The sequence below is a fragment of the Thunnus albacares genome, chromosome 17, assembly GCF_914725855.1.
Source record: "Thunnus albacares chromosome 17, fThuAlb1.1, whole genome shotgun sequence".
NCBI classification, from domain to species: Eukaryota; Metazoa; Chordata; class Actinopteri; order Scombriformes; family Scombridae; genus Thunnus; species Thunnus albacares.
In genome coordinates, this window is record NC_058122.1 from 7822445 (window position 1) to 7844580 (window position 22136).

General features: G+C 41.1%; 1 protein-coding gene across 4 annotated transcripts in view; it reads right to left on the reverse strand.

The window, feature by feature from the left end:
* Positions 1-22120, reverse strand: part of LOC122966201 (glutamate receptor ionotropic, NMDA 2B-like) — a 121715-nt gene extending 99595 nt beyond the window's left edge. For 2 of the 4 annotated variants that reach the window (XR_006398348.1, XM_044330211.1), the window contains exons 1-4: positions 20400-21034; positions 19084-19253; positions 11504-11654; positions 10545-10652 (exon numbers count right to left, since the gene is read on the reverse strand). Coding sequence is in view for 3 of the 4 variants with exons in the window: in XM_044330211.1 (XP_044186146.1) it covers positions 10545-10571 (27 nt within the window). In the remaining variant the exon portion in view is untranslated. Of the gene's footprint in view, positions 1-10544; positions 10653-11503; positions 11655-19083; positions 19254-19362; positions 19615-20399; positions 21035-21900 lie in introns of those variants that run through there. The other 2 variants (XM_044330213.1, XM_044330212.1) reach the window with 2 other exon arrangements.
* Positions 22121-22136: the final 16 nt, after the last annotated feature.

Below are 22136 nucleotides of genomic sequence, written 5' to 3' on the forward strand. Positions count from 1 at the left end.
AATAGGGCCCCTTGAAGGAGACATGCTGTTAAGCTTCAACCTGGTGGTACTCCTAAGAGGAGCTTTTAAGACACACTGTTTTGCATATAAATATATTCATAGATTTGGGTTTTATTTATTTCATTTGACAGTATAGCGCTGCCATTGTCGCTGCCCCTTGACAGTGAAAAGCAGAAAAGCAAAACTGCTCCCTCTCTTGCCTGAGCTGCTCGTCCTGCTGTCTCTGTCTTCATGAATAGCATAAAAACAGGAGCCATTTTCATTGTTTATCTCCACACAGATGCATTCAACACTCATCCAACACGACCAGTGGACAAAAGCTTTCTCTTGTTACCATCACAATACTGACTGCTCTATCTTCTCTGCTTTGATGGGATCATCCAACACAACAACAACACATTTCAGTTGTTGTGACATAATTAAAGGAGTGGTAGCGCGTGGTAACCAGGGCACACTGGCCTAGTAGCTTTAGTGGTGTGTTTCTGTCCTCCTGGCTGTTTTGTGTGATATAATGGTGTTGACCCCAGTGGCGCCAGACCCTCCATATTGAGTTATTATATTTATGCAACCGCTAAGCTCCTCTGCTAGTTCAAAATGCTGTCAACCGTCAGTAGCTGTGCATGGCTAAGGCCTGCAGTGGACATTCGCAATTTCTGGAAGATAATTTAACAGAGAGCAACGAGAAGAAGGGAGAGGGAGAAGCAGACGGAGCGAGACAGAGAGAGTTAGAGTCAGAGGGGGAGAAGAAGTGAGCCCTGTATATTTTATTCAGTGGCAGCGGAGTACAATTCATAATCAGGGCCGACTGATTCACAGTTTTAATTAAAAAGTAGCCTTATAGCGCCGGTGGTAACATCTTGATTTATGAGGACCCGACCACAGGCTCCCATCCACCAGACAGAGTGAGTCCACTGTAGAGGAGGGGCGGGGGGGGAGAGGAGCGGAGGGGGTGCTAGCGCTCATGAGGAGGGGAAGTGTTTCTCACAGCAAGGTGGTTGGCACTGTGGGCATATAACTCAGTGTGAGTGTGTCGGGAGTGTGTGTGCGTGACAAGCATATGTGCAGGTCTGTCTAAAATCGAGCCCGACCAATATATCAACGTTTCAGTATCTGCGTACAGGTCGGTTGATAAGCCAGAAGGCCAGAAGACATGTTTGAGGTGATTTGGAAACAGTACTTGTCTACCAAAAAGTGAGTTTTTATATAACAATAAAAAATAAATTCAGAGGCTCATATCATTAACAGCCTAAAAAGTCCACTATGGGTCCGGCCCCTGACTGTATGTACATGAGCAGTTAACACTTAATGATGCATAACTTTGACCTGAGACGCACAAAAAAAGAGAGCATAAGGAAATATAGATGAAAAAAAAAGAAGATAGATAGGTGATCGTCTAGATATTGGCTGTAGAATAAAAAGCCTTTTGGAAAATGGCCAGCGCTGCAAATTTAACCAAGGCTGATGGAATTTGCTTTGGTCTGACAGTAATGTTAAGTTTATGTCAGCCCCTCCATTTAAATCACCACCATAACAGAATCCCTTGATACAGAGAGATTTTAATTAAAAACTGTGTGAGTGTTTGAGTGAGAGAGGAGAGATAAATGCAGAGAGAGCATGGCAGAAAAAGAGAGAGAGAGAGAGGGAGAGAAATGGAGCATTAGATGTTGGAAAGATGATGCAGGAGAGTAAAGTAAAGGAGAGAACGAGGAAAAAGAAACAGGAGGGACAGAAAAAAAAGGGTGATTGCAGGAGTGAGATGAGTGGAAAGTGAGAGTTCATTCTGCATTGAAGTGAAAATAGAAAAGCTATGTGTGTTTCTACTTTCCTCGTGCCTGCGTTTATTTTCAATGGCTCACTGCAGTGTTCCTGGACTTTCTCCTGCTTCACTCTATGTGTGTGTGTGTGTGTGTGTGTGTGTGTGTGCACGGATGTATCTGTGCAAGTGTTTTTGCTTCCTTATGTGCTCTCCCGTTCTTCGTCACTCTCGCTGATTGATTTTTTAAGGTCTGGCTCACTCGCAATCATGACAGAAACAGTAGTGAAAGTACACACACACACACACACGCGCGCAAAAACACAGAAACACACACATACATGCGCTGACATGCGCACTGTACCGGCTCGTACTCTCTCACACTCAGGAGAAGGATGCATCAATTTGAATGATGCATACACATACTATGAAATAATCCATTTATGCATAAGGCACACAAGGCCTCAGTGTTAAGTAATGAACATGCAGACACTGTCTCTCAGCCTTAACCGTTCAAGCATGTCCATACCGACTCTTCAATTACACAACTGATCTATCACAAAAGATGCACACTTAAAGACAGATACAGCTAAACCGAGCGAAGCTGGAAAAGCGAGAAGATGCCAATTCTGTCTACATATCCTTACATAGAATCTTTTTTTAAACGTATTTCTCATTTTTATCCTTTTTTAAAGTGTCTCCCTCCACTATAAGCAGACTGTAAAATTATTAGAAGAAGCTTCCCAGATGGCTGGTGTGTATCTACACTACATCGTCAGCAATGTGTAGTTAACACATGATGCACACTTGCGAGTGTGAAAACAGACGTATGGAAGATTGTTAATGACAAAAGCGTTGAGCAAGTTTTAATATCTTCACTGTTCTCTGCACATGCGTGTACATACCGTCAATCACATGTTGTCTTTCTCTTACTCTCTCCCTTTTGAACACACACACACACACACACACACACACACACACACACACATACAAAGACTAGAGAGCACGATATGTAGATGAGAACTAACACCACACGGAGCAACCAGGGAGACAGTATCTCTGTCACCCTGAGGGTTTCCCTACTTCATAAAAGACATCAGTTACTTGGGCAGCAGTTACAGATAATGTCAGAAGGCAATTTTGTGGTGACAGATATTATAATTCCAGTGCACTTAAAATGAAATATATTATTATCCAGGTGTTAAAACAAAGATCACTCTTACATTCAACATTGGTTCAAATATGAGACTTTTCAGTATTAATATATGGCGATATTTATTACAAATACATCATGAGGACTTTATTTTATAAACAAAGAAGTCATTCACTGCTGAAACGCTCATGAAACTCAAATGGGTATTGAATTCAAATTTGACTGCTTTTGTGTGACTGATCCATATTTACATGGTCATACACAGATTGGTGCATGTTTTTGGCCTATTAAAGCCAAACTGTATCTATATATCTTCCTCCATACTTACCTTGAGGGTGGGACCTGTCAATCACCACCACACCTCCGTAATTGCTACGGCTATCAACATTATGATCAAAATTGCACCACATAATACTGGCTGCACGGCTAAAATAAATCCTTAGAAGGATTTATAGTTACAATTAAAGTGTGTGAAAGCACTACGAGCCAAAACAGCGTGAACCTTCTGTTGAGTGCTCAGTATGGAGTAGTAATATGGACTGTAGACATCCTATAGACCTACTAGCCTGGGACATTTTAAGGCTGATTTCCTTGCTACCCTCCACTGAATCTTATGATACTGTTAACTACGTGTTTAATGGAGCATCTCAGTGACCCAGCGGGCCATCGTGCATACCATGTACGGTCTCTCTCTGCTATGTTTGTTATCACTGTCCAATGTGGAAATACATCTGTATATTTTTTGACATTCTGAGTCATACTATAACAGTAAAAAAGCCTTACAGTACTTACTGCTTTTGTCAAATCTACTAAGTATTAAGATGTTGGCAAACTTAGTAGGTCTAGGTCCTATTGATCTTCATAGTAGCCTATTCAGTCTGAGAATTGGAAACTACTCACAGACTCTCTCCTTCTCTCTCTCTCTCTCTCTCTCTCACACACACACAAACACACACACACACACATTCTTAATGAGGGTGCCATCAGGGTCTGGCTGTGTGAGCGTGTTCTAATTGTCTCATCTTTCGAGGTGGCACATTCTTGGGTCGAGGCTTAATTTAACACCCAGTCCTCCTCTAACGCTGCTATTTACACCCCGCCCCATCACACACACACACACACTCACATACACTCAGGACTCACCCCTCCAAAGGTATTCTTGTACCCTAACCATCACCCGTCTCTCACACCCATGTCTCTGTACCCTCTCATCCTTCCCTCACTGCCCCGTCACCCTCCAACCCCCCCCCCCCCCCCCCCCCCCCCCCCCTCTGTTCATGGTAAATTAATTGGCAAGCTGTTGTCATATGATACCAACTGTATTAAAAACAAGCAGGCGCTGATCCCCTTGTTATTTCCTCTGTGTACACTACCACAAAGAGCACACCTCTGCAGAAACAAGAGTCAAAGTGTTTAGCACCTTTAAAGGTTAGCTAACGCAGATGTTTCGGCAAGCTGGGTGGCTTCTTCTGCTGCACGTTTCAAAAACAGTGATACAGGTCAGCTATGTCCATTATTTTGATGGAAGTGAAGGCAACAATATACATGTTCCAAATTCATACAGTCCCATATCCAATTTGTATTTCCACTGAAAGTACGAGGAAACTATTGTTGTTGTAAAGATTATTATTATTATTCCCTGCAGCTGTTGCATTTTTGAGGGACTTGGTATGCTTGAAAACTCAAAATTGGCACACATGTCAGAACTGGCAAATATTGCAAAGTTCTGTAGTAGTTGTAGTAGTTGCTGGGCTCAGACGTGGCCAGCAGGCTCAGTAGTGCCCTAATCAAGTTGCTTTGATATTCATGAAATGAGGTAAAACTCACAAAACTTTGCTCATGCATCAAAAGTGGCAAATCTTGATATCCGATATGCATCTTGGGCATGGGTGTGGAAACATGGCTAAAGGGCACCCCCTTAGAAAATTTAAAAGTCAAAGCCCCCACCTTTAAATTTGACGTACATGATCAACGTTTGGTAGGCAAATGTAACATCTCCAGACTTTAAAAAAAGCCTCTTGGAGCCACACCCTATGTCCAGCAGGAAGTCAGCCATTTTGAATTTACTGTGCAATTTTTACACAGTTTGAAGCCATTTACGAGTGTTGTATTTTAATGAACTCCTCCTAGAGAATTAACAAGAGTGACATTAAATTTGGTCAGTGATATCTAAAGACCTTTGTGGTGCTAAATTGCAAAGCATTTGAGTTTTCGTGGAACACCCTTGACGTGGCGTCAAATTTTGCCCAAAATGCTTCTGGGCATTAAACAGGAAGTTTACTTTACATCATCCAATCTTCTGCAAATTCCTCATGTTTGATTGAAGTACAGGCCTGAACACATCTACATGTCAATATTGAGTCATAGTCATAGCGCCACCTACTGGCAACAGGAAGTAAGCCTTATATGACAAGCATCAGATTTACATGAAATTTACATGGTGTGGTCAATACATGATATACAGCAATATGACGTATAATTAGTGAGTGTTCTCTAGCGCCACACAGTGGACACAGGAAGTGATAGTTATCTCCTACATGCAATATCCAATATTCATGAAAAAATATATCCATGTCACATCCATACAACATTTACAATACATCATCTCCAGCACCACATACTGCATACAGGAAATAATATTTGACCCCTTTTGCAACTGAGCTTTATCTTAACCCTAAGTTTTAACAAAATCCGACCCGCAAAACTGACGCTGAGATATTGTGCATGTCAGATATGTTAATGGATGAATAAATGTATCAATGTAAGGAGAATAATCTATCGTTTTCTCCAGCGCTTTCGTCATTGTAGACAGTGACACAATTGACAGTGTGTGGAAATTGATCTTTATATAATCCATAAGCATGAAATCTCTTGTGCAAAGAAATGTTTGTCAGGAGTTTTTACAATTGAACAGTCGGGCACTTACATGGTTTTCAATAATTCTGAAACTCTGGTTCTGGCTTTCAGAAATCAATGTAAGATGCAAACAGGAACAATCGACTGGATACACAGAAGAGGTTAAATGGTTGCATGAGAGCTGCATCGTCTTTAGGTGCATTGAGTTTAATCAGTCGGACTTTGACAAACCTATTATGTTTCCATCCCTTACAATAGCTCACATTACAGTCTCCTCTCTCCCTTTTGTCTGTCTGACTGGTTGGAAGTATTACAGCATCTTCCTGTTCTATATGTGACAGATTGGCACATACAACCTATTCCCTTCTCTCTCTCTCTCTCTTTCCTCCTATTTCACTCTGTCCCTCTCTCTCTGCAGCCTGGATGCCACATATCACAGGTTTTGACAGAATGTGGATGAGGTCCCTCAGGGAGGCATTAGCTCCCTATAGGGAGTTCTTCTGTTAAACTCCTGGTGGGCATTTTTCCATAAGACAACCCAATCAATTACTTTTAATATTATCTACTAGCAAACAGGCCTAGAAAAGGCTGCAGGAGGCTCTCGGACAGACCGAGGCTGAGGCTGAGAGCCTGCGAGGCGGCGGGGAGGGCAGAGCGGGCTGTGTAGTTTGCTTTGCTGAGGCCACTGAAGCGAGGTGAGCATTAGCTATGACATTTCAACAGCAGCGGGGCTGTGAGACGCCGCCTCATGTGTCTGGGTGATCTCCAGCTCTATTCACAGAATAGAGCGCACTCAGGGATGGTTGAGGGTCACTGCCCATGCTTGACCATTTCATCTTTGCAACATCACAAACAGGCTTTTAGAGATTTTTTTTGTGTGTGTGTGTGTGTGTGTGTGTGTGGGGCTCAGCTGATGATGCGCCGCCATCCAATCTCATACCAGGGGGGCGTAGCTCAGTCCTGGTAGAATGTTGTATCGGGGACAGTAATCCCTTTTCTGGTATAGACTGATTTATTGTCCAGCGCGGCTTTCATAATGGGGAAGAAAAACGTAGCTTAGTGGAGCGGAGATGAGGAAAAAGAAGTTTAAATAGCATTACTTAGTTGCAGCTTCTGCACAACAAGACATTAATCAAATTCTGTAAGTATAACATTAATCACTTACTGTGACACGGGTGTTATTATTACGAATTAAAGCTGGATCTGAGTAGTTGCTCTTAAATCAGTGATGACAACACCAACTTGCAGTAAGTTGTATGTAAAACCTATATTCAGTATGTGCCACACAGCCAATAACAGAAGTTTTTTACAGTAAATTAAAGTTTGTCTGTGTTGTTGTGAAGCCCAGCATTGTAAGGATTTCACTGTTGAAAGCTGCGGGGCTCTGATTTAAAACGAACTGCCCTGTGTTTGGTTTATCATTCAGCTGCAATCATCCTTTCTCTCAACTATACAGCAAAAAAAAAAACCTTCTGACACACTGCATTGTTAGTCCTCTAGGCATGAGCGCGAGTGTTTCCTGTCGATTGTGGCTGCATAAAGATGCTGACCTGTGGCATACACACCGAAACAAATCATTCACCCGCTTCAACAACACAGCCTCTAAGGTGAGGCCAGAAAACAACAAGTCAGCTCGAGAAGCTGAGCGCAGGGGCTGCTCATCCAGACAAATGCTCACATAACTGGACTGCCTACGGTCATGTGTTGAGCTGTTATGTGCATATACTGTATGTAGGTGTTTTTACACACATAGATTTACAACATAATCTACATATTAACACACACACATAAAGACACAACAGTGCAAACACGTACACACACGTTAATCTATGTAAATGTATTATTTGTCTATAACAACTGTGAAAAATGTCCATCGCATTTTCCACAAGGTGACATCTTCATAAAGCTTGTTTCGTCCGACCAAGAGATCAAAATCATAAGATATTCAATTTCTGATGATATATAACAGAAAAAAAACAGCAAAGCCTCACATTTGAGATGCTGAAAACAGTGAATGATGATATTTTTCATGGTAAATAACACAATTAATCCATAAAAAAAAGTTTTTGTTGATTAAATTCCTGTCTAACTCATCGACTAATCTGCATTAGATCTATCCAACAACTGGGGCACGAACACCGACGGCACCCGAAGCGTCCTCATAGCAGCATCTGAGAAGGTGCCAGAAAATAACAGATGCCACCAAAGCAAATGTTGGAAGTGCAACGCTCAGCTAATGATGGGATCTGCGGGCCGCTTTCCAGGTGACTTATGTTACTGCTCGGCTGCTGGAGACGAGGATGAGTGAGGCTCTATTGATCTACTGTTTTGCAATCCAATCGATAGCACCTCACAGATCCCTGGCATGTTTTCAGGTCAGACTAAAACACGTGATCTTACTGTCCGAATTCAATTAATATTAACTGATAGCCTTACCCTGTGATACATAACCACCAGAGACTCACCCTGTATGATTGTGCTGTTGTATTGTGCAGGTTTATTCAATTACAAAATAAGTGAACAGCACTGAAGCCTAGGTTGAACAATATGATTGGAATTCATTATATAGACAAATGTGCCAGGGAGAGTTTGCCGTGCCTGAAAAGTTGATTCGAATAAGACTGAGTTATTGAATTAATGAGATATGCCCACACTGCTGTGTGATTTTGCATATGATGACAAAACAGAAAAGACAGCAGTACAGTCACATGACAAGTCATTGTCATTGTGAGAAAACACACAGCTGCACTCTTTCTATCTTCTGCTCCACATCCCCAGAAACAACAACCGATACACTTCCTCTCTTTCTTCCTCTTTTCTCCCGTCCTTTTCCTCATCAAAAGCTTCCTAACTCCCAGGCTCTTGAATTTGCTCCAATTTAGGAAGACACAGTCAAAGGAGAAAAAGAGAAGAAAAAAAAACTTCTCTTAACTCCCCTTCGATAAAAAAAAAAAAAAAAAAAAAAGAAAAATAGAAAAACAAAGGCATAAAAGAGGAATGATGTCAATTATTGAATATTCTCCCAAAATAAGCACAGAAGCATACTGGCCTATTCAGCAGAAGCACATCAGACTTAAGAAAGACTATAGGAGGAAGACAGATATGCCCGATAGGTGCTCGTTTATCTCACAGTTATGCTTCAATACAAAAAAATTGCCATTAATTAGATTCTGTACATCAGCAGGGAGGAGGAAGATGAAGCTGAAATATTTCATACTATACTTCACAGATCAAAGATTGTGGCCTCGATATATTTTACCTTCCAGTTTTCTGCACTGGGTATGAATGATGACGCGGGCTCTTGGACTCTAAAAAGGAGTCTGTTGTTAATTGGATTTGAAAAATGAGTGAAATGACAAAGTCTCATTTAGGTGAGGTACACAAGGGTTAGATAGAAAGCTTTTAAAAACTCATGAGATATTATTATTGGAATATGTCCTCATTTTAACCATTATTCCAGCCAGGGTGTTTTCTTAACATTTCACGTAAGAGCAGGAAGCTCGCTGGACTTGAAAAATAGGCCTGACAGACTAATAGTCTGTAACCATAAGTATGAATGCTAATTTTTTTTACCAAAGAAGGTGGGGCGGTAGTGTTAATGAGATCCAACGGCAATGTTAATTCATCTATATGGTAATGTTTTATGACGTAAGGCAATAGTAGGCAATCTGCAGCGTCAGCATTGGCAGCTGTGTGATTTTCAGCTAACGACAGAAGGCCGAGGCTGAGGCACTTCATTACCAAGCTGCACTGTCGCTCTGCTGCCTGCTAAGGCAGCGGCTTAAAGCAATAGAAGTAACTGTGTAATGGCAGCATTTGTAGTGTGCTCACATAGTGTGCACAGAGTCCATCACCCCCCCCCCCTACCCCAACAACTACTGGCTCCCCAAAAAGAAAAAAAAAAAAAAAAAAAAAAGAACACAACGAAATTCTCACTCTTGCTCTTCTGCACCAAGGCTCAGTCTCTTAAACGTCACGGCTGATTAATAGTGCATGGACAGATACGAAAAGAGAAGGAGGGAGGGAGAGGAAGAAAAAGTAGAGTCGGATAGAGGAGAGGAAGAAAGGTGGAGACAAAAGATTGTGAACAACTTAAAAACTTTTTTTTTTTTTAAAGCTTAGCAGCAAGGAGGGAGGAGATGAATGTATGAGAAAACGATGGAATGTGCTGATATGATAATGGCCTCTCATGGGCCCTTGTGGCAAATACATTTGCTCTGTGTAATTTGGTCTTGGGAGAGAGAGAGAATTATGTCTTCCTTTGTCTTATCACACAAAACACACTGTCTATCTCCCACTTTCATACAGGATTGCATGAATGTACACGATCACGTCCAAATGGTCACACACTTCCGACACAAAAATCTCATTCAACAAATCCTTTAATTGCCTGATCAATGGCTGTAAAGCCATGCAAATGAAGCTGATAGTCGATAGGGGCTGGGTCAGGTTGAACGTCCACACGCTGACGCATGCCATTGATCAAAGTGCACACTGCGCTAAAAAGCCAGGATTAAACCATTCGTCTGTAGGCTCCACCTTGAACCATTATCCTGACCCTCAAGCAAACCTGGCGTGAGATACAAAGAAAAAAGGCTCCGCAAGTTTTACACCATCCATCACTGAGCTTTAGGAAAGGTACAAAACTATAGGAAAGCTGCAGATGCACAAACACACACTGGTGAGATAAGACAGGTTGGTTTCAGTGGTTCTCCACGGGGACAACGTGGGAAAACTAAGAACACCTCGAGTTGCAGGGACGTCCCATCAATATTGTCTTACCTTGTGTTTTGCCAGCCAAAGTCTCATCCCCGCGTCTCAGAAGTAGCATGATGGTGCGGCCTGGGACTCCTCTCTCCCTCTCATAGCCTCAGACTGAGGGAGGCTGAACTGCAGTCGACACGAGAGAAATGTGATTATTGATTGTTGGCATCTTGAAAATATTATAATTTGTGTTCTTGTTCTAACAGAGAGAGAACATAAAAAATATGGTTTTTATATTGTTATAGCACATTTAGCTCGCTCCAAAGAGTCCTGATTAGTAGCGCTTCTATTTCCCTTTGAGGACTTCTCACAATTCCTCAGACTGTACCTTCATAATACAGAACAGTTTTGAATAACTGTAAGATATAAAATAATTTAAAGAACTGAGAAGAGCATTACTTCAATACTAGACTGTGTATAAGGAGCTCCGAAGTTAGCAGATTAAATTACAAAAAAGCTCTGAAACCTCTAACAATCTTTCTGAAGCCCTTCTTCTAATGTTTACATCTTATTAAAGTCAGTCAGATGTATATTTTGTCATGATACAACTATGAATTACAGTTTAGACATATTGTTTCTGTGAGGAGACAGAACTAATCACCTGGAATGATACCACCTGTCAACACCATTAACCAATTAATAGAAAGATGAGTTTAATTAACTCAGAAAAAAAGAGAATAAAATGATCATGGGAATAAACCAGCCCTTTATCATTTTCAGGTGTCATTCCACCAGCAGGTTTGTTTGCTCTAACCAGCTGCACTTTATCAGATAAATGTGTTTTAGCCTTTATTAATTAATTGAATTACACTCTCTACCAGGACACCTCATTAGGTGTGTGGGCTTTGCTGTAGCAAATACAGATGTTCTCCTGAATGGAGAGGTGAGATTAAAAAATGAGGCAACGTTGCTGAGCATTTATCTCCTCTCCCAATCATAATCCTTTCGCTGTTGATTGCGAACGAGGAGGAACTCACAGCAGTTTTAGGTAAAATCCTCAACAGGTCAAGGCGGTAAAGCAGCAGTTTCGAGGTAATTGTACTCCACAGGAGCAGCTTCACTTCTCTTCTCCCCTTCGCTCCTCCGAAGAGATGTTTGCCGTCGCTTGTTTTTCTGACGTCTGCCAGTCTGTGATTGCAGAGGGAACAGGGAGGGCAGAGGGGTTAGAAGCAGGTCACAGTCAGTTAGACTCTTATAAAACCATACTGCGCTTTGGCACAGTGTGTAACCTCTGACCTGTTCCCCTTAGAACTAATACATTAGATGAAATTAGGGGAATTTTTAAATGCACGACTCAAAATGGTTATGTGAATACAGCTTTCTGTATTATTGTTTACAATCCTTATCCGCTGTGAAGGCCATTTCTGTTCTATAAAAAACAACCAGTCTCTATCCTTAATCTGTTAAAATGCGTCTCACAACTCCTTCTAGTAAACTGCATGTGTGTGTGTGTGTGTGTTTATGCAGTTTTGCATGGGATAAATAGTACTTAATTGTCTCTGCCTTCTTCCCCAACAACCCCCAACTACACTTGATTAGATCATAATAATAATAAATAGCTTCTATTAATCCAGATTATACATAAGTCATACTGTATATAATGAACACACTCCCCACGTGAGTCCATACCAGTCTCTAAATTCAGTGTGTGGGCCATACTTTAGGTAAATAAATGATTAATTGAGATATGTCAATGAATAATAAACAAGTCTCTGCGGGGTAACAGATTGTACTTTTCATATTTAATAGATTGATGGGCCTCACACAAACACAAACATGTAATCACAGACGAACACACCCGTCACATGTACATGCGCCACTTCACACATGAAACGGAGGGGTGAACGTACGGTAGATTAAAACATCAAAGGAGGCCTACGCTGCTCACTTGAAACGCCCAGGCTCCTTTAGCTTGTTTCTTAGCTTATACTAATCCCACAAAAGGGGCATAAATGTTGCGTTTTCTGTACACTCTGTGTACTCCAATCCTTTCTCATGGACAGTGTCTGCGTCGATACAAGTCCTCCTAATCAGCTCCGATGAATTATTGAATAGCCTTTTTATATCAGATCATGACCCATATTCCACTCGCTTGAAGTGAATATGCTGCCAATAAAAAAATCGAGATGTACTTTTTAAGTTGTCTCCTCGTCCCACATAGGCTCCCTGCTCCAGCTCTAATGGTTAAACGGGATTCAAACACACACACTGTAGAGTGTTATGAGCTTTAGAAGGAGCTCCGCAGACTGATTCGTTCATTTAACAAAGATGATGGATGAGCTAGTCGTGCAGAATCACAGTTTTTACTAGTACCCCACTTTGGATTTCATAAGCTAAGGTCATCTTTACATGTTTTGAACTGACTTGTGATGCACACAGAAACATGCAGCACTGCCTCAGGATACAGCGAATCGCTAGACGGCACAGAGTGAAAGTTAGCTGAAGATAAGATGTATAAAGGGGTGCTGTTGCTGGTTTCATTAAGGCAGGCGCAGTGCTCAGAGCCAGACACCTGAGTTGTATTGTAGTCTCATTAGGTAACACATGGGGAGAAGGAGAGACAGAGAGAGAGAGAATCAGTAGGAAGAGGGGATAGGATTATGAATCTCCTTAGCCCCTGCTGTCTCTTCTCCTGGCCTGTTTATCAATGACGACTGCAAACACACACGCTGCTCTATGAAAGCTCTTAAGCTCTGTTTGAAGACTTTTGGGCAGACTTCTTCTTCACGTAAGCTTCTGACGTAAAAACCGTTTCAGACACTAAAAATTGACAGGACGCTTGAAATATGTGGTACTCGTCAAATACAACAGATTTATTGTTCAATTAAATCTGGTGGCAATGTTTACACGCACATTCATTTAGAAAGAGGGCACACTTTCATTTTTAGAATGACGCTGAAGGAAAAACTGCGATGCCACGTTTAGCGGAAACAATTTAACAATACACAAAATACGATGCGACTATCCAATGTGACTCTGTAATGAAATGTAAAGAAAACTGAAATTTGTTTGGAAAAAAAAGCCAATAAACTATATATATTATTGTCTTTCTTGCCTTCGTGATCAGGCTTCATGATAACAAATGCGATCCAGTGCTTGACAGAAAGATATGTGTCCCGCCATGTTCGCCAACAAATCACCTCTATATTTGCATGGAAGTGATGCTCAGCTGTATCCATCATCCAAATTGTTCATTTGGACAGCGATTGCTCACTCTACCACCCAGCTACGCTCTAAAGGGCTGGTGAAAATGCTATCAGCATCCTCTGCATAACACTAGTCAAATCAACTGTATCAACTGCAGTTTTCGAGCTAAGTGGGACATAACGTTCACATCAGCGTCTGGTTGTTCCTCTGCCTCCCTCAACCACACTGCCACGACGACCGTAAGCACAGAAGAGAGAGCGCCTGTTTCACCTGTTCATAAAAACCGACTTACACTATTTTTGTGATCATTACAGTAAAAAAGACAGCAGTGAGCCATGTGTCAGAGTCAGAGTTTGCACCCGAGACGTCCATTTTGCAGCATGGCAGCTGTGACAGCTTTGACGGACTACCTGGGCTTAAGTGCCCATCTGTAGATAGGCTACAGAGGTCACATGTGTGCCGAGAGCGCCGAGCAGAATGGGTAATGGTCCTGGGTTATGAGAGCAGGTCCCAGATGGGTTTCGCAGGTACGGAGTCGTAACCTTGACGGTGCACCGTGCGCGCGCGCGCACACACATACGCGCGCGCCGTATAAATCCAAACTGCTGTCAGCCAAATGATAGGAAAGTTAATCAGAGAAAAGGGGTCAATCGCCACTGAACCTATGATGGATAGATGGACGAAGTGTCTGTGTGTGTGTGTGTGTGTGTGAGAGAGAGAGAGACAGACAGAGAGAGAGAGAGTGGGTGTGAATGTGCATTTTGCTGCAGACATAGACTCAAGATTTCATTCCACTATGATACAGAGATTAGATGGACTGTTATTCTCCCACTGTGAAGCACTTTGTGTGTTTCTTTGGAATAACAGCAGATAAAAATGATTGCATTGAGAAAAGGGCAATGCAGTCTGTCTCTTCATGTAGATTACTTTATTGATCCACGCATATATTCCTCTCACGCTATCTCACACACACACACACACACAAACACACACTCCTTTAAATAAGAGTGTGGAGCAGCACTGAACAGGTGATTCGATAGGCAGAAGTGGCTACTCCACCGTGCAGAGAGAGTGGCTTATAAGTACAAAACCAAGGATGAAGTATGGAGATTCATTTCCACATGTGAAGTCATTTTTTTACATTATCAGATCTGAGTGTATGCTTGTGATTTTATGTCAGACTCACATGAATAAAATGTATCAGAAAGAGAATTATAGGCTCATGGGGAGGAAAAAAAAGAAAGGATAAATGGTAGTGAAGTGTGAGGGAAATTACTGATCTCTGATAATCCACCAATATCCATTTAAATTCTGCCTAACCCTCATACACTACACACACACACACACACACTCATGATGAGTACGCACACCCACACATGCAAAAATAGGAGGTTAGTGACGAAAAATATTAAGATGGATATCTACGTCAGTTCATCATCATCATCCAAAACATGCAACAGCAATTAGCATGTGTGGATTCAAAGCACCGTACTCACCTATTTAACCCTTAACACTGAGAAATACTACATTTAATCGATTTTGTAGGCTGGAGAAATTGTAAGAATCATGGCTATTACATCAACTAATAGACAAAGATGTTGCTTGAGTCTTTAATCCGCGTCAGTGAAATCCCATTAAGATTCAATAGTTGAAAAAGAAATATTGAAATCAGCTTCAGTCCATTACAAAAAAATGTCAAAAAAAAAAAAAAAAAAAAAGTCCCGAATTTAGGACAGTTTTTGATAATTGTTAATTTTTTTCATTTGGATTCAAATCCAGGATTTAAAGGGTTATTCCACAGGAAAACAGCTATATCCAGAGTGCCTTTATCAGGGTGACGGTTGCTCAAAAGTCCCACTTCCCATTATCTCCATGTAATGAAGAGGAGAGGCATTAAATCTCCTTCAGGAAAAAAAGTGCAAATATATAAAAAAAAAAGAAAAAAAAAAAGAGGTGGACAAGGAAATGAGTTGTGTGGTTTGCTTCACTTTGCTATGCATCTGTCTATTGCTGTGCCTCTCTGTACTGTAGCTCACACATCACACACACACACACACACACACACACACACGAGAAATTATTCAGTTACTTTGCAGTCAGCTTAATTCTTTCAAGCCCCGTATCTTCTATTTAATAGAATACAAAAGATTATTAATGAATAATCTGCCATTGTATTTCAATAAATGACAATGGTTGAGTTGATGAACTGCAAAATTACGTCACCAAAATGCAAAATAAATAGCAACTCCTCTCTGATGCAAGCCAGTCGATGACGTGTGAGTGGTAAGTAGGAAATTTTTTAGACGGCATATGAAAAAGCAAAATGGAACAACAGATAAATCAATAAGTGGATCAATTCAGAGGGGGTGAGGGTGTGGAAGTGATGGGGGGGAAAAAAAGATGTGGAAAGAGGTGAATAAAGAGATTAAAGCTTGAAGCAAAGTGACTGAAAAAAGTGAAAATTATGGTGAAGGGGAAAAAAAAGGGGAAATAAATCCTCTGGATGATGAAGCCAGTTTTTTTTTTTTTTTTCTAGTCCATTCTCTTTGAGTGCTTGTGTGTGTCTGTCTGCGTAAACGAGAGTCAGTTCAGAGAGATGCAAGACAGAGAGGAGAGAGAGGGGAGAGAGAGGGGAAAAGAGGGCAGAGGAAAAGAAGGAGGCAGAGGAGTGTAGAAACACAGATGACACCCCGACAGAACGGACAAGTGCTAGCTTAGAAATACGCTTTGAGACGACAGCGCGCCGTCGCTCATGAATTAGGCCTCGCTCGCTTTAGTTTGACCTTCACCTGACAAACAGGAAACTTAAAACGTACCTCAGTTTGCTAATCATGTACGTTTCCTCTACAGAACGGATGTGGAGTTTGGACGTCTCTCAATATGCGTGGCGGCAAACAGAAGGATATGTGAGGAGGACGGTGTGTGATAGAGGGGCATTTCACATTTTAATGGAAGAACAAGAACAGACTTTTTTTTGTGCAACAACATAGAAATGACAAGGCTGTCAAAATGTGGGTCCGTGATGACGACTGGAGAAGGTGCTTGCTTGATGAGTCACTGTGGTCGTGGTTGAGGAGAACAAAAAGGAAAAAGAAAGAAAAAAAAAAATCAAGTCAGAAAACACAGATTATAGTATGCGAGAGGAGAGTGACGTGAGGATGACATGGCATGAGGCAAGAATCAGCTGAGAGCCGGATGGGAGGGGAGCCACGGTTAAGCTAGATTGTAGGCCAGCGAGAGTGTGTGTGTGTTGTGTGTGTGTTGTGTTGTGTTGTGTTGTGTTGTGTGTGTGTGTGTGTCAAGGTGTGCTTAATAAATGTGCACCCCACACAAAACACCTTGCATACACAGAAAAGGAAACAAGACTTTGAGACAGACACTAAACACTAAATAGACCTACCTATGGTTAGAATTAAGAATCGCCCAAAAAAGATGCATAGGATGAAAGGAGGAAAAAAGAGAAGGGGGAAAATAGGAAAAGGTACAAAAGTGAAAAAGGCATAAATAGAAAATACAAGCAAGCCAATTAAAATGTCTCTATAAGAGTTGCTTTAAAGTAAGGTAATTAAAACACTGGTGGATTCAAAAAGTAGCCAAAGTTACGGGTGGACAGTGAGTGGAGTGGTGGGGGTGAGGAGGAGGAGGAGGAGGAGGAGGAGGAGGAGGAGGAGGGAGGCGATGAAGGGAGGAGGGAGCGTGGGCTGCACAGGGATAGAAAGGGCTGGAAGTGATAGCAATGGAGAGGGAGGAAAGAATGAATGAAGAGGGGGGGGAAAAAAAGAGGATAAAAGGGGCAAAAAAAATCCCCCTCCTCTTTCTATTTCTCTTTTTCTCTGTCTCTCTGCCTCTCTCTCCCTCCTTGTCTGGCTCATAAATAGAAGAAATTGTTGACCAGGTAAATGGCGAAATAGATGAGAAGACAGAGGACCGAGAGAGCAAGCAAATGAAAAGGTAAAGCACCTCCCAGCAGCGCAATGAGGAAAAAAAAGAACAAAAAACGAAAGATAAAAGCAAATACTCCAGTGGCCTCCGTTGTCTCCAGTCTATATGTGGAAGGGGGGATTGGCTTTTGCCAGTTGTTCCCCTTCCCCGGCTGCCTTCTGCTTTCTTCTTTCTCTCCTCCCAAAAAAGACTTCCCATCCAGATGACAAAAAGCAGGCACAGATGTCCTTTCCTCTCTCTCTCAACTCTGGTCTGATATCTCGTGCCACTCACACAGGTTAGACATTGTTGCAGCAGCAACACACAGTATCACCAGTATTGCTCAGTGGGAGAAAAAAAAAAAAGGCATTGGGGCTGCTGCTAGTCAAGCGCTGCCTGCCTCATGAGGAAGGATACTGAGCTGGAACTGCTCTGTCTCCCCTCTCCCGCCCATCCCTGCGAAAATATGGGGAGGATGGGAGGTGGGCCCACTCGCTGCATTAGTATTCATTGAAAGAGTGTATGTGTGTGTGTGAGAGAGAGAGAGAGAGAGAGAGAGAGAGAGAGAGAGAGAGAGAGAGAGAGAGAGAGAGAGAGAGAGAGAGAGAGAGAGAGAGAGGAGAGGGGTGCCAACAAATGTCTAGGAACCAAGCCGGTGTGTGAAACTGATAAGAGAGTGGCTCCCCCTAGAGTCAATCATCAATACACAAGCTCAAATGACTGGAAACACTGGGAATACAGTGTCGGACCGTCCAGTCTGATGATCTGTAATCTCTGAGGACAAACTCGCTGTTTCAACGTGTCATTCCAACTGCACAGTATTACTTAAATCCACTTATAGAACAATTCAGAGTTCAATTTCTGAGCTTTGCCTTTCACTGAAAGCAGTGTTTGTTATCTGTATGATGAAGCACTGTTACGCTACAAACTCTCCATCTGGCAAAAGAATCAGACAAAGCATTAACAGACTTTCAGATCACGCCTGTGCTGTTGTGAAAACAGACTGATCCTTTCCTCTGCATTTCGCCCAAAGCCAAACTCAGTGTTGCTATGGCGACAGATGACCGCTTCCAAGTGTCCCAATCAAAGCTGGCATAAAAGCTAAAAAGAGTGTGAGGTAAACCATGCTGTTTTGTTTTATTCTCTTCTACGAATAACTTGTTAGTCAATTATTCATTTATTTCCACAGCAAAGACTTTTGTATATTCATGTAGTTTTGTTCTACTGTATCCATGTTTAAACTGTTATTAACAGTAAAGGAAGAAAGAGACAGAGGGAGACAGAGAGATGCTGACACATCCTGGGAGGAAATATGATTACAAATGTCCACAGCCTCATCTGTCTCCTCTGCTGACCTGTCGATCAGACAGTAATTATTTAACTCACAATCAAACTCAAGTCCAATTTTATTTACAACCACAGGTGTGTAGGGCTGTAAAGAGCCAAACTTTTTTTTTTAAAAAAATACACAAGTACATTGAGATATTACCTTACAATGAAGCTGAAGGTGGAATCCATGTGAATAAGGCTCCAAACGTTGCAGAGGACAAACTGTTATTGCTGCTTTCCTCACAGACCATACAGGCAGCAACTGAATGGTTCCTTGAGCCATTCAACAATCTCTGCTTGACCTTTCGCTGGGTTTCAGATGTCTGTGATCTTGATCCAATCAATGAAGAAAAATCAATTACTGGACAATTAATACAATAAATGTCACAGTTAATATAGTTCTTTACTTTGAATTTATCAGGGATATTTCAGTACATACATGTTCTTAAGTATTTCTATTTTATGCAACATCATACTTCTACTCCACTACGTTTATTTAACAGTTACTTTGCTAATCGAAAGGCTCAGACACAGGTGTTTTCAATTACCCTGGCTGATTAGATCTCTAGTCAGGTGTAAATTGAGTGGAACAATGCTGAGTATAGACCCTTTTCACATCAGACATTTTTACTTGTCAAAACGAGAAAATCAAAGCTGTAAATAATAACACTAACGATGGCTCCATTCCAGTAATTATCCCAGTAAACCATGTCAGTAAATGAATATGCACGATACCGGAGCTGGAACTGGCTCACCTGAATGTTATGCAGCCATCATTAATGTAATTAATTTCACCAGTGCTTTTCCTGCTTTGACAAGCGAAAATGTGCAGTGAAAAGGGTCTATAACCTGATTTAACCAACTCTATGAAATAAATATATATATATATATATATATATATATATATATACACACACATACATACATATATATATATACAAACACACACACACACACAACAGGGGTTACCCCACTCCTACAGGTACAACACAATCAACAGAAGGACGAAGGAAATATTAATGAAGCACAGTTTGTACAGTCCTGAGAAGAGGACTAATTAGGCAACATAAGTTAAAACACCTGTGTGGGTGGACTATGGGTGTGCAACACTATTACAGTATATCAAACGGTTTTGTTTTGAAGCCTCGAGTTTGACATTGTGACCGTCGCCATCTTGGATTTTTGGAGCCAGAAGTGATGAGAAGTGACCATATTTGGACAAGAAGGTGGATCTGACCCTATGGCTAGCTGCTAGCTTGAGGGCTTTCGACCAAGATAGCATTCTGATGCTCTGCCAACAAACCAGTAGAAATCAGGCTAAATCGAATTAAAAAGTGCTGCTACCTTGGTTAGCACGGTGCATTAGTAGTCTATGGTTAACCGTGATAATACCTATGGATAATACTAATGCTAATGCTAATTTTCGCTAGCGAAAAACAGGCATAAAGGAAAACCATTTAATCAAAATGAATTTACCGGGGAAAAAACTGAACATCCGACTCCTTGGTGGGTCTTTCGGTACGACCAAACGCTGAACAAAACTTTTTCAGGCCACCGAAATGTTACAGTTAACGTTAGCTCTCATGAACTGAAAACATGCTACGGCTACGCCTCATGGATGTAGCTTAAACTCTGTGAATCTGGGGTTCCTCCATGTTTACGTTACCTAACCGACGCTGTATCCGTTGTAGCGACTTGTCAATCAATGTAGCCACGCCCTAAAGCATACTCTGCTTTATCGTCAAATGAAATTAAATGGGACCATCATTTACAAAATGAACATCATGCTGTACTGAAGAAGACTCGAAACTAGTTTTGAGACCATTTTGAGACTCACTAGGAAGGTGTTTAGTGAGGTAATAAATCAAGTGAGAAGTAGGGTCATTTTCTCATAGACATTCATTCCATACAAACGGACTTATTTTCGGAGCCAGTGGAGTCGCCCCCTGCTGACCATTAGAGAGAATGCAGGTTTAAATCACTTCTGCATTGGCTTCACTTTTCAAACCCGAAGCTTCACTCTTTTTAACAAATCAATAATATATACTAATATGACACAGACAGGGTCACTCTGTATGATTACTTTTGATAATTAAAATCAGTGATGGAAAGTAACTGAGTACATTGTACTGTACTTAAGTACAATTTTGAGGTACTTGTACTTTACTTGAGTATTTCCATTTGATGCTACTTTGTACTTCCACTCCACTACATTTCAGAGGGAAATGTACTTTCTACTCCCCTATATTTATTTGACAGCTTTGGTTACTTTTCAGATGAACATTTGACACAATGGATAATATAACAAGCTTTTAAAATACAACACACCGTTAAAGATGAAACCAGTGGTTTCCAACCTTTTGACGTCTTACAAAAAGCAGTGTGTAGTCAGGGTCACATTTCAGATGTCTATGAGTTAACAGCTCCACCAAATAGTGGTTTTTCCTCTAAACTTCTCACATGGTTTCAAATAAATAACTGTTTGCTGCCGAAAGAGATAAAAATTCTCCAATATTTCTCAGAAACGCAAAGAATAAAGAAAAGTTTTCAACAAATTATCAAAACTTTGCAGAACTTTGTGTTTTCTTCTTTCTTACGCAATCTATCACCTCTATCATCCCTAAGATTTATCTGGTGACCCTTGTAAAATAGTTCAAACTCGCTCCACCTCGAGCAGGTATAACGTTAACATGCTGCTTGTAAAGATTAAATGTATTTAATATACCAATCACAATCAAATTTTCTGCTAAATGAACACTTGTACTTTAGTTCTTAAAGTAAATTTAGCTGATAATACTTATGTATTTTTACCTCAGTAGGACTTTTCATGCAGGACTTTAACTTGTAATGGAGTATTTTTACATTGCTGTAGTGGTACTTAAGTAAAGGATCGTAATACTTCTTCCACCACTGCTTAAAGTACATTTCTCTGATATGTACTTTTACATAAATAATAATTTGAAGGCAAGACTTTTACCTGTAGCATCAGTACTTGTATTTTAGTCAAGAATCTGAATATTTCTTCCACCAGGGGCCAAATAACAGAGCTCTGCTACAGGAGGATGATGAGAAAGGTGAATTGGTATGACAAACACTGGATGACACGTACAGGAGCTGAACGTACTGTATGCATATTCAATTTGTCATATTTATATCGTCTCTGTGTACATTTTACATTAAATCCCCCACGCTGGAAATAGTCCCTAGTGGAAG